This window comes from Lycorma delicatula, chromosome 1 (assembly GCF_047948215.1).
Source record: "Lycorma delicatula isolate Av1 chromosome 1, ASM4794821v1, whole genome shotgun sequence".
Lineage (NCBI taxonomy): Eukaryota > Metazoa > Arthropoda > Insecta > Hemiptera > Fulgoridae > Lycorma > Lycorma delicatula.
In genome coordinates, this window is record NC_134455.1 from 333,431,267 (window position 1) to 333,448,785 (window position 17,519).

The 17,519-nt window shown below is 27.7% G+C and overlaps 1 protein-coding gene across 3 annotated transcripts in view; it reads right to left on the reverse strand.

Moving 5' to 3' along the window:
* Positions 1–17,519, reverse strand: part of LOC142334276 (uncharacterized) — a 98,012-nt gene that overhangs the window by 62,497 nt on the left and 17,996 nt on the right. For all 3 annotated transcript variants that reach the window (XM_075382187.1, XM_075382190.1, XM_075382189.1), the window contains exons 2-3: positions 8,741–8,891; positions 3,029–3,156 (exon numbers count right to left, since the gene is read on the reverse strand). In XM_075382187.1, coding sequence (XP_075238302.1) covers positions 3,029–3,156; positions 8,741–8,886 — 274 coding nt within the window. In that variant the 5' untranslated portion in view covers positions 8,887–8,891. The remainder of the gene's footprint in view (positions 1–3,028; positions 3,157–8,740; positions 8,892–17,519) is intronic.

Here is a 17,519-nt window from a genome sequence, read left to right on the forward strand (position 1 = left end):
TTACTTGACAACCCAGAACAAACATGTGTAACAGTAAAAACCACACTTTCTGAAGATGTAATGGATTTCCCTGTGGGTCATTGCACAATAAATGCTGATTATTGTTCAACACTCCTTAAAAACCCAGTACAGATGGCCATCAGGAACAAGAGAAAAAGAACAAAAACATCACTGTCATTTATACAGAATAATATTCATATATATGTGACTCCTCTTCTTATTGTCATATATCAACTGAAATGAGATTTAATATTCACATCCTCCATGTAATCCAGACTGTGCACTCTCAGGCTATACTTCTTTGGCCCCTATAGGAATATTTGTAAAGGAAAAGGTTTGGAAATAATGAGGAAGTGATGTAGGCTGTTCAAAATAGTTATATCTGCAACCAAAAGACTTCTACATGAATGGCACTCAAAAACTTCCAAAGTACTGGTACAAGGGTATTGCAAAACAAGGAGATTATGCTGAAAAGTGGCACTTTTACTTAAATGTGTGAGGATAATATGTGGTACAAGAATGAGGATAATATGTATGACTGTAAGTGAAGTGTAGTCTTGTACAGTCTCAGATCGACCATTTCTGAGATGCATGGTTAACTGAAACCCATCCACCAAGGAACACCGGTATCCATGATCCAGTATTCAAATCCGTATAAAAGCAACTGCCTTTACTAGGATTTGAACATTGGAACTCTCGGCTTCGAAATCAGCTGATTTGCAAAGACATGTTCACCATTAGACCAACCTGGTGGGTTAAAATTAAGTATGGGTTAATTCTAGAGAAGTGCACTGTTCTTACTGTGCTTTTTATCAATTATTTTATAATATTTCTCAAAACACAATACTTTTCATTTAATTTAAACACTATTACATATATTTGTCAGTTCCATGCAAAATTATTATCTAATCTTTAATTTTACATTTTCTTCATCCTTTACCATTTCACCATCTATAGATGAAGTTCAAAATAAAACAGCTTGAAATCAAAATAGAAAATAGCTGCTGAATATTCAGCTTCATTTCCTGTGTCAACAATCTACAAAGAATATTCATTATATTATAGTTCTTTGTGTAGTTGAAAATGGTGTTTGCCACTTTTCGCTATTATTAATACAAATGAACTTTCATTATACTTTTATTCATTGTCACTGTAAGAATTCATGTAATCACCATTATCATTACTTTCTTCTGCATAATTTGCTGGTTGGCTACTCTTTTCAATCTGTATCATCATATCTTGTGTTTCAGATGATATTGACAGTTCGTCTGTTAAATATGCTTTTTTCTCAGTGTCTTTTTATTGGTTTAGATGTATCAGGTTGATTCTCATCATATTTTACCCTTTTAGATATTGTAATTAAGATATAAAAACAACCATAGAAACAAAGATCATACAAAGCAGAACACGTGGTCAATGAGTACCAAATTACTTGATTAATAATTACTTAATTAGAAATTAACTAATTACATAATAAATAATGAAAACAGCAAAAAAGATTAGAAGTCTAAAATTGATTGTCAACATTTTTATTCAAAATGAAGCAGCGCATGCATTCCTTTTCTCTCATTTACACTCATCCAGATTGAAAGTAATTAGTCCAAATAATGGACATCACTACTTATGACCATTTTTTTACAGGCAACCATGTGTTATTGAGTACAAAAAAAATTAAATTTCAATTTAGTATATAATCTTTTTGAAAAACAAGATGAGCGTAAATATGAGGGTTATTTTTTTTTTCAAGGTCTGATCGGTCACGAAATTAAAACCACAGTGAAAAATAAAAAAATGTTTATTTGTAACAAGTAGTTACGCTATTTCTCTACATAGTTTCCACTCCGATTTAGACATTTGTCATAGCGTGGTACCAACTTTCCAATATCCTTGTCATAGAACGGAGCCGCCTGTGTTTTCAGCCATGTTTCTACGCTGGTCTGCAGCTCGAAAGTTTTTTCATTATAGAAATGGACCATGTCTCGTCCCCTGTGACAATTTTGTTCAAAAAATCTTCTCCTTCATTGTGGTAGTGCTGGAGAAATGTTAGGGAGGCGTCCATTCTCATTGTTTAGTGATGGTCGGACACCATCTTGGGAACCCATCTTGCACACAGTTTGCGGTACTGAAGTCTCTCACTCACAATGGTGTAGAGAGCTGACCTTGAAATTTCAGGAAACAAATCACTCAATACAGAAATTGTGAATCAACAATTTTCTAGAATTGCCTCATCCACTTGCTCAACGAGATCAGCAGTTGACACTCGCTTCCTTCCCTGACCGCCTGCATCATGAACATTTGTACGTCCTGCTTTAAAGTTCCTGCACCATTGCCGCACTTTGCTGTCACTCATTGAAGTTTCACCGTACACATTACTTATTCATAGATGAATTTCAGCTCCATTATATCCCTCAGCCTGAAGAAATCGAATTAACGCATGCACTTCACACTTAGTGGGAGATGCTATTGTTGTAGACATGTTTATGTGCTAGCTGCATGTTCAGAACTAAACGAAGTGACGTGGCGTGATTGAAGGCCATACTAGAGACGCTGCGCAACATATATGCGTAAAAGTTGATTCCGATTTTTGCGCGGGTTTTTATTTTGCGACCGATCGGACCTTGAAAAAAAAATAACCCTCGTAATTAACAATAACATACCTGTTTACATCTGGTAACTGGGAGGTTGTGGCTGACTGAGAGCTGGCAACCAATTTTTTTTTACATTCTTCACATCATTTTCTTTGAAATGATGTTTAATTCACTTAAAAAAAATATAGTTGCAATTCGTTAAAATAAATTAATTACAATATATTTAATTAAAGGTAATTGCAGCTGATTTTTGCTAGGTAATCCGGCAGTAATATATTAAATTAATATTAATCATTCATTTAAATAGAATTTCATTAAAAACCAGATATCTGAAGAAATCAGCTACCAGATCTTGTAATATTAATATAGATGATAAGAAAATAAACAAATTCATCGTTATCATACATTGAACAGAAATAAAAAGTATATAATTACTCAACCTGGTTGAATGGTAAGAGTAACTCTGTCACATGGAATAGGATTTGGCGATAAAAAATTCTGTCCAGCATTTTCATTATTTGTATCACTACTTCTCCCTAAATCTTCTTTAGAGGGTGTGCGACCAAAACTAGAAATTAATTATTATGAATTAGTTTAGTACAATTAAAATAATAAAAAATTATGCAGGAAAAAATGCAAATAAAATAAATATATTTTCAATTACAAAATTGTAGATTACAAGATTGTAATTTATTTACTTGTGGAAGCACTATCTATTTTTGTGGAAGCACTAGGTAATTATGGAGAAAGAATTCAATGCAGCTGGAGTTCATGTTGGTTGTGTAAGTTCACAAAAAAAAAAAAAAATAGTGTTGGAACCTTATTTCTTTGATAATAGAGTAATTGGCAATTCATATCTTGATAAGTAGTTATTTCCAAGCAGTTAAACTATCTTGTATTTAACACTGACCATCCCTATGGTTAGCAACAAGATGGAGCATTCCTTCCATGCTCCAATCACATTAATTTTATTTGATTTAGCTACAAATTACACACAACCAAAAAGATGAATATTTAAAAACAAAGATTAACAGTATTATAGAACGTATTGACAAAAAATAAAAATCTGAAGATATCATTTTCCAACAAACAGTAACACTGACTGATATTTTAAAAACAACTGCAAGAAGCTCAAAACTACATACATATATCCATTTGATAGTATCAACTCATTCAATTACTATTTAATTGTTCGATCCATTTTTGTATCTTTATTCATAATTAAGCATACAAAATAACAATGAGTTTTTATGTTTCAGTGTATGTGGAAAAATAATGATAATGCTGTGTATGAAGAATTCAATTTAAGGTTTTATTTTTACATTACTGTCAACATTTGCATAAGCTAAACATAAAATCTGAAAATACTGGTATGCATAAACTAGTTGCATGTTAGAAAATAGATTATTTGTTGTATAGACATGGTAAAAAACTTCAAAAATTAATACAAAGGGATTTAGTTAGGCTGGAAATACCCAGAAAAATTTTACAAGAATTCTAAGAGAATTGAGGTGTAAGTGTTATCAGTCATTGAGGTGTTTCACACACTTTGTGAAAATAATTTTGACAAAAAGATGGAATTTGTTGTGAAGTAAATGCTGATTTCTGTAGCTCAGTGATATGTCTGATAAAGTTTGATTCAAAATGAATGGTGTAATGCTGATTTGAAGTAAATGCTGGTTTCTCTAGCTCAGTGATATGACTGATGAAGTTTGATTCAAAATGAATGGTGTAATAAGCCATCATAATTGTGTTTATTAGTTTGGTGAAAATCTTTTTGTAATTATGGAGAAAGAAGTCAATGCACCTGGAGTTAATGTTGGTTGTATAAGTTCACAAAAAAATTAGTGTTGGAACCTTATTTCTTTGATAATAGAGTAATTGGCAATTCATATCTTGATAAGTAGTTATTCCCAAGCTGTTAAACTATCTTGTATTTAACGTTGGCCATCCCTATGGTTAGCAACAAGATGGAACATTCCTTCCATGCTCTTGAAGATATAGAATACTTTGATCAGACTTTAGTTATTGGACAGTATGCTGAGGAACAATTGAATATTATGTTCATGGGATTTGACACCTTGTGATTTTTTTTTGTTCAAGGGGAATTGTTAACAATATGGTATTTTCTTCAAATCCAAATGAACTGAACTGTCTGAAGTTGTAAATGAAAACTCCATTAATATTATAAGTTGGGATGAAATCTCATAAGAAAAAAATGTAATTCAGTAGTTAACTGCTATCACAAATGCATAAGGAAAGAATGATGGCACTTTTAATAGTTACAATGATCTGTAATTGTAATATCTAATAATAAAAAACTTTTTTATTAACTGTTTCCCTATTAGTAACTGGAAAACTGACTTCTAGCCCACTCGGTACATCAGTACAAAAAATCACACCAGTAAATGATAGATATCCTTAATTATATAATATAATAATGATTGTGTAACTAGTAATACAAAATTGTAATAAACATTGTAGTTGTAATTAAGCATATTACAGGACTACCAGAGAAATATTTTCTACAAAATAAAATAATTTAAAAAATTAAAAATTAATGTGGTAGGTAAAAAAGAAAATTAAACATCTTCAAAAAAAGTAAATAGATTAAATTAAGAATCTCCACTTTTTAAAATGAATGAAGGTCATTAAAAAACATGATAAACAAAAATAAATCAATTGTAATGCATTACATATATATGTTTATATGCACATACATTTAAGGGGGGGGTGGGGGTTTAGAAACATTGCTTTATTTATATTTTCTTGAGATAAAAAAAATAAATACTAAAAAGAGATCTTAAAACTTCAGTATACACCACTGTGTGAAGAACGGGTACTTCAGCTAATTTTAAAAAATAATAAATTTTAAATTTATTTAATCAATCACAGCTTGTAAAAACATACAAATTAGTTTTAATAAATTAGTAAACCTACTTGAAAAATATCAACAATTATTTCACAATAAATAAATAACTTATCTAAAAAATGCATCATGCATCATGCATATGTTTAATTATAAAATCGTTTAACAAAACTTTTTAAATTTTATAGAATCAACAAATTTAAATTAACTTATTAGGTGCCAAAAAGGTAGTATAATGAGTGACCTACTCATGACAGCTGAGTTTGCAGCTATGCTGAAATTTTTTACGTTCTAATTTTTATGTTTCTTGTTTAGTTACTGTCGATCATAATTTAATAAAAACTACTGAGATAATTGTTTTATTGAAACAAAAGTAGCATTTTTATTTTATTTTGATAATTATATAATTAAAATTTCATTAAAAATCCTACAAAGCAGTTATTTAGAATTGATTTTGCAAATTTAAAGTTTTTTTTTTGAAAGTTAAAACTTTCATGCTATTATTACTGTATATAATTACTGATATAACTGTAGAGTGTTAATCCCTTAAATGTTTTTTAGTAACTAACTGTAGAAAAACAAAATTTAGCAAATGCTACTATCGTGAAACAATCTATTTTTTGATATGAGGCCACTACACTCAAAGCTTGTAGGTGATAATAGTGAAGTGGGCCCCCACTTCAGTGACTCCTTCTGGATATCAAGATTTTTAATTATTATCAAAGTTATTTTACTATCAAAATTTTTCATGTGGTTATTATTTTAGGTAATACATGTTACAGTTACAATTACTATTATTAAAAATAATAAATTAAAAGTTGATGAAACTAACTGAAAAATAAATAATATACCTGTTTATACCAGAAATATTACCTCGTCATCTGTCTTAGTTATTGTTGAAGATAATTTCAATTATAAAAACTGGAATCATCTTGTTTATACAAATTATGAACACAATGATAAGAATTCATGCACAACAGCTGGCATGCTACTGCAATTACAGGATGAAATTTTTTATTTATTGTTTTATATTATGAAGAAAATAATGCCGGAATATCACTTTCTTTAACTGGAATAAATAATTAAGTAAATTCTTATTCAAAGAATATTAAAAATAACTGAATGAGACTTATGGTGGATGATTGCTGTAAATGATGAAATTATTCAATTGTTTGCATTTTTTTTGTGGCTTAATTAATTTTTAATATCTTCTTTTGTAATAAATTAATAGAACGATTAATTCCCAAAAATACCTTCTGTAGTTTCTGCTATGATATTGTGTTAAATTATGGTTTTAGGATACAAAAGTAGGTGCAAATTTTAAAACAGTTATTTGTTTTCATAATAATTTAAAATAAAACTAAATATTAAATTAATTTTAAAAACATAAAAAAATTAATAAAAAGCAAGTCTATAATTTTGATTTTTAGAAATTGGCATATAATTAAAAATAACTCGCAACTCTTGTCATTAAAAGTAACATAATTATAAGATATATAACAATTACATAAATAATATTTCATCATTATTCCAGTATTTCACTATAGAGTGATGGTTAATGAACTGATATATCAAAGTATTCTTTAAGAGAATAAAATTCCACTATCAGTAACCACTCAGTAAGTGTTTGCCTAAGTTTATGTTGATTTCTATTTTCAGGAAAGTTATTAAAAAGTTTTCACAAAATTTTAAAATCTTGATAATTAGTGGTGATGCAAAAATTATGTTTTAAGGTTATCAAGGTACAGAAAGATTTATTTAAATCTCGTATTTCATGATCATGTAAATTTGTTTTGGTCTTTCATGATTAACAAAAACTTTCATTTCCTACTCTATAAGACAGAGTAGGAAATGAAAGTTTTTGTTAATCATGACACTATAAGTCTTTTTCTATAAGTCTAGACTATAAGTCTATAGTGTCTAAAAGACACTATAAGTCTTTTTCTGCAATTACATCTCAAGAAATCTATTTCAGGTGTGATTTACATCAACTTAGACCTTGCAGTAAGATCAAAGACTTCTGAGTAATAAAATTAAACTTTCAATTACTATGGTGTAAAGCTGCTTTTCATCTCTTTTGAGATGAAAAATTGATATAATTTGTGTAAAATAAAAATATATTCAAAGATAATATCCAATAATAATATTCAATTACTTAATTCTAAAAGAAAAATAATTTAAGAAATTAGTTGCTGCCCAACATTGCTTGTAAACCGGTCAGATATGGTAATTAGTTTATTGGAAAATATGGTTTTAAAAATGTCTGTAATAAATAGCAATTAGATATTTGGATCAACAATGATACTGAAAATTCATTGTTAAATAACAATTGGAAATCAATATTTAATAAACTTTACAAATTTTTAATTCTTAAAAATCATTTTGTGAAAGTTTTCTAATACAAGAACATTAAACTGTTATCCCTTCCTTTGAATTAAGTCCAAAATTTCCCAATTTCTTGTTGGGAGAGTATCTCCGATCAGCTTTTACATTCCATGCTATCTCTATCTTTCTTAAGTTAAACTATATTTTACCTAACCCTATATAAGGGGCATATATTAGACAGTGGGGTCTATGTGAAATTGAGATTCAACTGAATACATTTTTTAAGTGGACTTATTCTTTGGACAGAGGTACTTCTTTTATTTTATTTTTCATTATTTTTTACCAGAAGAAACATTCATTTCATACTATATACTTATTAATTAATCATTATCTTAATATTTTATATTAAGATTTTTTATATTAAGATTTATATCATTTATTTATTATTATAATATTTAATACAAGTACTATTTCCCAATATCTCCAGATGATAATTTATTTAACAATTAAATGGCTATCTAATTTGAGTTTTAAGTAATTTTATTAGTAAACACTTTTTGAACGTTTTCTGATATTTTAATTTATTTAACTATTGCAGTATAAAAAAAAGTTATCAAGTTAAAAAAGAAGAAATTCTACATGCTTCTATGATCATATAAAACAATAAAAGAATATTGGTCAAATATTTTTTAACTCAAATTTTTTTCTGGTATTTCAAAAACTCATAAAATTTGAATAGCCATAGATTATTAAGGAGGAATAGTATGAGCTGTATACAATGAATAGCGTAGGTGAATGACGACTTTCAAACATAATCAGACTAAATGTTTTGTTAGATGGTGCTTTTTTACGATGAAGAGTTGAATGTTTAGAAACCCCCTCAAATTTATTATTATTATTTAATATTCTTAAAAGAATAACATTATTCAAAAATATAAGTAACCTCATAAAGGCTTACCTTGATATGCGACGAACAGTATAGATATTATTCTTTAATGGGATATCTGGTGAAAGAAGTTTTACTTGAGTAGATTTAGTACGTGTACAGCAAGAAAAACAAGATGTTACATGCTTCCAATATATTTTCAGACAAGACAGGAACATTTTTTCTTGAAAAGAGAAATTTAAGAAATTAAAATAGCACGAATGAAAAATACTCTTTTACATAATGAATTCATATTCTATACCATTATTAATTATAAATAAATATAATAATATGGTTGTAATAAAAAACTTTAACATATTTACATTTATTTAGCTCAGTTCAGATAGAGTAAAACCATCATAATTGAAATCCAAATATGTATACTTCATTAAAATCATGTTTATATAACAAGAGATTGTTTGTTACAAAGTTTCAAACCTGTAGCAGAGATGCAACCATTTTATTTCTGTAGAAGTTAAGACATTAATATATATTGTAATGTAATCATTGCTTGATCAAGACATTTAAAGACTAACAATTAAAAATGTTTATAAATATGATTTGTTGCTCTAAGAACATGGAAAATAATAATAATAATGAATAAATTACATTCAAAATAATATTTCAAATAAGGACAAGATTTTTTTTAGAGGTAGTTAAATGATAAATACCAAAATATAGTCCAGTTGACTAAAGACATTATAATGACTGCTAATATTAACACCTAGTATTGCATTAACAACACGATAAGGTTAGATAAGTCTAAATTTCATTCAATTCCATTCTCTCCACACACCTTTGCTATTTACAATAAAACTACCCAACACTTTATGATGAATTCAATAATTTTTTTTGTCACTTTCACTACTGTCTATTGAACTTCCTGCATTCACCCACTGTTCACACTGGAATGCTTGTGACATACACTTTACTCATTGCCATTACACGCTGACTGATAGTTGTCTCATAATCGCAGTGTTCGCTTAATACTGGCCCTTAACTCACTGGTTCTGGAGAATTTATATCCTCTTGACCTTTCTTTTTCCTGTTCAGCCCCCGGGAATTACCATTCAGGTATTACTTCAGAGGATTAATGAAGATTATATCTATTAGGATTATATCAGGAATGGTCGTCTCAGTTCGACCATTCCTGAGATGTGTGGTTAATTGAAACCCAACCACTAAAGAACACTGATATCCACAATCTAGTATTCAAATCCGTATAAAAGTAACCTGCAGAACCAGAACCCTACTGAAGTGTGAGAATTCTCATAAACCACACCCTTACATTTTCCATGAATTCCTATTTCAATCCGGTAACGCTTCTCGTCAAACAATAGTTGTTGGAGGTATGCCATTTACACTATTACAAAGAACAGATTTTTAAACGGACATGTTAGCCTGATAAAAGGGTCCCTTTTAGTTCCCTTTTGAATTCCTTTCACTATTATTTTCTCGTACTTTCTTCTTAATTGGAAAGAATCTGTTACCCAGATCTGTTATATGGATTTGAATACTAGATTATGGATACTGATATTCTTTGGTGGTTGGGTTTCAGTTAACCACAACTCTCAGGAATGGCTGACCTGAGACTGTACAAGAGTACACTTCATTTACATCCATACATATCATCCTCAAACCTCCTTTTATCTATTTGAGATCTGCTTCTAAACTTTTCCTAGACATCTAGAACCTCTTTAACATTATTATTTTTATTTCTTTGTCCTTTTTCAAATATTAATTATTTTATATGTATATGATTATAATCTACATATTTTTATAATTATGATTTTTATGATTAATATATGATTTTTTGTGTTGAGGTTTCCTGTTTCTTCTAAATTGTATACAAATTCAGTTTACCATCATGCCTAACACTACTAGCATTCTTCAGAATTCTAAGTTCTAAATGAATTCAACAATTCATTTAGCCTCTTAACTACTAATGTTTTCTATCACAATATGTGTAATATTTTCCAAGTTCAACAATCTTGAGAAAGCATGGGAGGATCGACCTTGATGGATAGATCTTCCTTTTTTCACCATCCATCTCTTTTCCTTATCTTCATCCCTTCTTCTTCATTATCAGTTCTGTGGGTGCAGGTCTAACCCTACTATGTTATGCATATTGTGGATCATAGGACTCAAAATACCTTGGTATCTAGTAAGGCGCTGTCCCCACCACAAATTCATTTCTAATTTTCATGAATTGTTCATAATAAGATTTTACAATTTTGTCAGACATTTTTAAGTTTACAGCAAATAAAAAAAAATACCATATGTTTACAGAATACCTTACCTTAATGAGGTTTACAATATATACAATACAAAATTTACATAACACTAACTACAATAAATAGTATAACAGTCTAAATAAAAATAATCATATTTTTTATCTGACTGTAACTTATGTAGTTACATCATGTTAACATTAAGCTATTAGATGACTTTTAATTACATATTTAGAATCAGAAATAGCAGTGGATATTTAGTCATGACATCTGCCTTCCCCCAAAGTACACATTAATACCATAAAATGTTTTATGTATCAAGATTTATTTAGAGCCTTTTTAAATTTACTGCTTTATAGCTCTTTTATTTCTGCAGATATAAATTGAAGGAAATAGGCACACCAACTACAGATCTCTCATCATAGATTTGTGAGCAAACTTATCCATTTGAAAAGTATATTTCCTTTTATCTTTTTTGAGCAGAATTACTTTGTATATAAAGAATGTAAGATAAACAACTTTTGTTCATGAAAGATTTCCTTACATAATTAAAAATAATTTAAACCAAAGATTACTCTTATAAGTTTTATCATTTAATATGTATATTAGCAGCACCTTCACAAACCTCGATTCCATATGCTAAATGTGAATATATTGCTTCACAGTAGAACATTTTTAAAATCACAGTACTGCAAAAATTATCTGTTTTAGTAAAAAAATATCTCTTTATTTTTTTTTACATAAAAAAATCGGTATGTTTATTCCTCGCTAACATTTTGAACAACACAATACCAAGAAATCTATACTCATATGTTTCATTAACTCTATAATTACTTTAGTTTCAATTTCATGCTGTTCTTGATTAGTTTTGAATCTAAAGTTAATGTAACACATCTTGGCCAAAAGTTTAAATTTTCAAAATATTTTACTATCACATCAGTATTTAAGTTACAAGTAATCTAAATCTATAAAAAATTTTTTTACATCGTATTAGGGATGTGTCACCTGCTTATGTTGTAGTCTTCCATGTCTGTAGCCGCTAGCTTGCTGAATGTATAGCAAAAGTCCCGCAGAACATCTTTACCCACAATACCCCATTCTGACTGATATTTACTTAGCGAGTTATTCCTTCTATATTGTATTTTTTTACACTTGTCGGTTTTGTAAATAGGATGAAATTAAATCAAAAGCAATTCCTCTAATACAGTTATATAATCCTTCTAACTTTATTATTATTATCAAATTGGACCTTTTTTGAAACAATGCTAAAACCCACTGAGAATATTATTAACTTCCACAAAGTGACAAATTCTGTTTGCAATAGCCTTTTTTAATATTTTACTAAATATTTATTTTTCCGTTTTTACTGATTGGCCTAATGACACTTTTTTTTAAGTAAACAACGAATTTTATCAATTCATCTTTACAGAATTTATTGACTTTTCAGGTTTCCCAAACCACCCAGCTGATTTTTTAATTTTTTAAACCCCCATAATTTTATTTATTTCATCAACAGTTAGTTACTGGTTGAAAATATAGAATTTTGACATTTTACATTACTTTTATTTTCATTGCATAGTTATTAATTAGTGATCACTTTTTTCTTGAGTTTAGATAATGGTTATTAAATATATTTGATATTCTATGTGATATGATATAAAACTATGTTTTCCTGGGCATCTACTTTTTCTATCCTTGTTAATCATGTCTCACATAATGATTACTGTTGTCAGTTTAACTTTCTCATATAAATCATTTTGCCTTTAATTCTTGAATTCCTTTCCTATATTGTGCTTTACATAATTTATAAATAATTAGTATTCAAAATTTCATGACTAAATTTTTTAGTCATGACTGTACCAACCTTCCATTTCGTTTTTGATTTTTAATATGTGTGCTGGAATAACAAGAGGTTTATGGTTGGAACATACAGTTTTAATAGTTTCAAACCAACATGAATTGAAGATCATATTAAATATTTTATAAAAGAATTTCTCATGTGAAATGAGCACAAATAAATTATCCCAACTAATGGAAGACAAATCCAGTCTTTAACATCTCTAAACCTAACATATTCTCTCTCAGTAATACAAAACTTACACTTTAGTGAGTTGATGTCTGAAATCTCAGCAAGGTGATCTGATAGACGACTGTTAAATTATGAGTGTCGCGTTAGGGTAATCCTGAAAGGATATAATTATGTAGTCAATTCTACTACTTGCTGTGATTCTAGTTGATAGTTTAACTGCATTTGTTAGGTTATATTCATTCAATAAATCTTTAAATCCCTTAAATATTTATAATTTGGATCATTGGACAGAGAGCTAAGTTTAGATATCCTGAGATTATAATATTTTGTATTTTATTAATAGACAATAATTTATCAAAGCACACCAGAAATGTGTTAGGTGAGGTACCAGGAAATCTGTAAATCCCTACTATTAAATACTTAATTTTATTACTATATAAATTAGCAGTAGCTAATTCAAACTCATTTCATTAGCTAGTTCACTGAATTTAACATTCACCTTGCTTCAGCTTTTAAAGATTCTGTTTTTCAACTAAGAGAATAGATTCCTGCCTGGTGGCTGCTCAACAAGCAAACAAGATAAGGCAAAAAGTGGTAACTGCATGCCTGTTGGTTAAAATCGTGTCTCCAAATCTACCACAGCTTAATCAGTTTTGGGTTTAATATGTTTGAAATAGTTTATTTTATATAATTTTTTACTCATTAAAGGTTCAGCTGGTACAAGCCTCTTCCATTATTAATTAAATTTAACTAGCTTATATTTATATGTAATTTACCCACTACTATATTTATTTAAACATTAACCCTAATTTATTATTTGAACTGCTATAATACTTTGATTTTGTATAATATGGACATAACATTTTATGAATGGGTACTCAATTCTATAGGTAATTTTTTAAATTCCTTTGCAACAGATGTTACTACCAAACAGAAAATGATGTTTCATGAAGGAAATATTGCATATTGATTAATAGCAGAGAAATATTAACTGGCAACCATCTCAATACAATTAGAATGGTTTTCAATAAAAAATTTTAATGAATACATCGGTGCGTGGATACACTACTGAAGCAAAGCTTCTTACGCAATATTATGTGAATTATTAATGGTGCAAAATAATGTAAATGCAATATGCAAAAAATGATGAAATTTTATTAATAAGAAATATGAACTAACAATGAAATCCAATCTGTTACATCAGTCAAATCCAATCTGTGATTGAAATATTAAATATGAGCATGATCAAAAATCATTCACAAAAGATTAACAATATTATTCTTTGAACACGATTCTTGAATAAACTGTGTTACCAACTAGTGCATGACATCTTTTTTCTAAGTTGATTCCCCATCACAAAGGCTGCATTAAGAAGCTTCGCTTCAATATTAAATAGTTTTTCCATCACCCTAAATACAAATCTTTGTTTAATTCAATGATATATTAGAAAATTCTTTGTTTAATAATAGTTCTTTGAATAAATTACTTGCCAACTTTTTATATGGAAAAGAATTATTAACCGAATTATACTCTGGGGTGAAATTTGACCAATATGAACATCTTTGGGCCATATTTAAAATCTTTCTGTATTTAAAAATAGTAATCCTCATCAATTACCTAGTAATTAATCATTAACTACAATTTTGTTTATTTTTAACATTAAAGTTTTCTCTCATAACATAAAGTCCAAAATAACTGGATTTATCAATTACATTTGATTTATTTTGTAACAACCAAACTTTAAATTTGATTGAAATCTAGATTACAAAATTTGATTCTTTAATTTAATTTCAAAATTAAAAGTTAAATAAATTATTGAAAACTGCTGAATTCACTCATGTATTGGTCATGTACAACCATCACTTACTCACATAAGCTCTGATTCTGTGTTATTTCCACAAAATATTTGTAAGGCCAAACAGATACAAAATACAATTTTGATTAACTTGCATTGTGAAGAAGGGTTGATAAGTGAAAATTAAAAAAAAAGTCCAACAAAAATAATTTTAAATTTTATGTTCTTTAGTATTTTTAATATTATATTATTTTTAATATTTTAGTATTTTGAATTGTTTATTTAAGAACACAAATCACAATTTTTTTTTCAGTGTAATATAAATTTTGTTTAATTTTTCTTTTTTTTAATGTATCTAGTACAATTAAAGAAAAAAAATTGTTAAAAGAAGGAATGTCCTTTTTCACTAAATATGTTTTGTAAATATAAAGATAGAATGTCAATATATTTTAATATATTGATATTATGTCAGAATATTTCAATTATGATTAAACTCCCCATGAAAATATAATTAAATAAATAATTATACATTGTATTATATCATAATAAGAATAGGTAGATGTGCTGCTCAAAAAAAAAAACAACCTCAACAGTTTCCTGGATGGATCAAGAAAAAGTTATATAATTTTGTTCATAGTAAACCCACAAATTACACAACTAAAAGAAATGTTAAAAGGACACATTAAAAATTAAAATTAAGTACATGAAATAATAGTAAATTAAGTGTATGATGATACTAAATAAATTTGAAACCATGCTGAAACCCACTGAGAATATTATTCACTTCCACAAAGTGACAAATTCTGTTACAATAGCCTTTTTTAATATTTTACTAAATATTTAATAATAAACAACACACAAAGTCAATAAAATTTTAATTTTATTGAAAATTATCTGAGCACAGTTTTAAACCCAACCACTGAAATTTTCTCTAAAAGAATGGTTTTATTATATCTTAAATAAATAGGTAGATAGATTTTTTAGAATGGATTAGTAATTTATTAAAAAATACTAGCAATAAAAGCATAATAATAACATTCTTTCTCATATGCTGAACTGATGAGTTACACAAAAATACTTTCCTCTGTTAAATTTTTTTTTTTTGTAACAAGTTACAAGTGACTTTATCAAAATCAGTTCAGTTGTTATTGTTCTACTATTTGAAAATAATACAAATGTAACAAAATAATGCAATTGGGAATATTTGCATTACAATTATTTTATTATTTATTCCTGTTTGAATACTAAGGTATAATGAATTGTGTGAAAAGTATGCTGACTATTTCTGTTTAATTTTTTCTCGTCACACAGCAGCAAAATAATGATTTTAATGCAACTTGCATGAGGAGTTATATATATTCTACCCTTTAACATAAAACATTTATGGAAGGGCTCTTTTCCAGCTAAGATTTTTTTGTAAATTTGTTACATTTCTTGAAATTTCAGTTGAGTTGCATCCTCTGTTTAGTGAATTCGTTTTTTCATGATTTAATTGACCAGAATACATTTTACAAAATGCTGGATGAAAAAAGTTGATAAATGTTTTAGAAATTTACAACAGAACAGAAAAAACTTTATTCCTCAATATACATATTTGGGTCTCAGCAAGGCTCTAAGCCTTATTGGCAAGTGCCCATTCATACAGTACAAATACATTAACAATGAAAAATACAAATACAGGACAAAATAAATTAATAATTATATCAAAAAAGAAAGAAAAAAAAATATCTACAACTAAATTTATTAAAAGACAAACCATACAAAATTGTGTAATACTGAGTTTATAATAAAAATATTATGAAACATATTTACTGGCATCATAAAGTGATTGTGATAAAAATATATATTTCAATCGAACAAAATATTAAAGAATTTCTGTTTGTTGCTTTAAGATTAACAGTTATTCTAAATATTCAGTTTCAGAGGTTAGCTGTCAAAATACTTCTTTCTTAAACAAATCATAATTTGTTATATCTTCAATTTCTTTTGACAACATGTTATATAAACTGGGAACAAGTTTCAATGACTTTCTACCATATATATTGTATTTAACAAATAATAGATTTTTATACCTAGTAAATGAATATTTTTAGTTTTAAATTCATCTTTTATGTGGAACATATTTATCAATATTAACTGATAAAAACCTACAGGGGATAGCATTGATACAGCATTAAAGCAGTTTATCTTCCTATTATCCAATGGGATCTTTACTCAAAATTATTTTAATTACTCTATTTTGAGCCTTTTTAATTTTTTAAGTTAAATAGTTTGCATTGAACCCCATACTTCAACGCCATACCTAATTAATGATTCAAACATTGACTTACATAACAAAACCATTATTTTTGAAGGTAATATACCACCAAGATAGTAAAATTTACTAAAAATTATATTAAGTTTTTTTATTAGATTTGTTATAAGACTTTTCCATTTCAATTTATTATCTTAAGTAATTCCTATGTATTTAAATTCCTCTTTCTCTGCAAAATATTTCAATCACATCCTTTATTACTCATAGTATAATTAAAATCATGAGCTTTGATAATTGGAAGCTTATTAGTAAGCTAGTTACTGGTTCTGAGGTGAACCACAACTGTTTTTATCTTTGTTTAAACAAATCTGTCTTTCACAAGTTCATTTCATAAAAGAATTAAAATCTTCCTGAAGATGTGATTCAGCTACTTAAAATTATTAGTACCAAAGATTACTATGTCATCCATATACATGAAGACTTCACAGTATTTTAGTTCACCG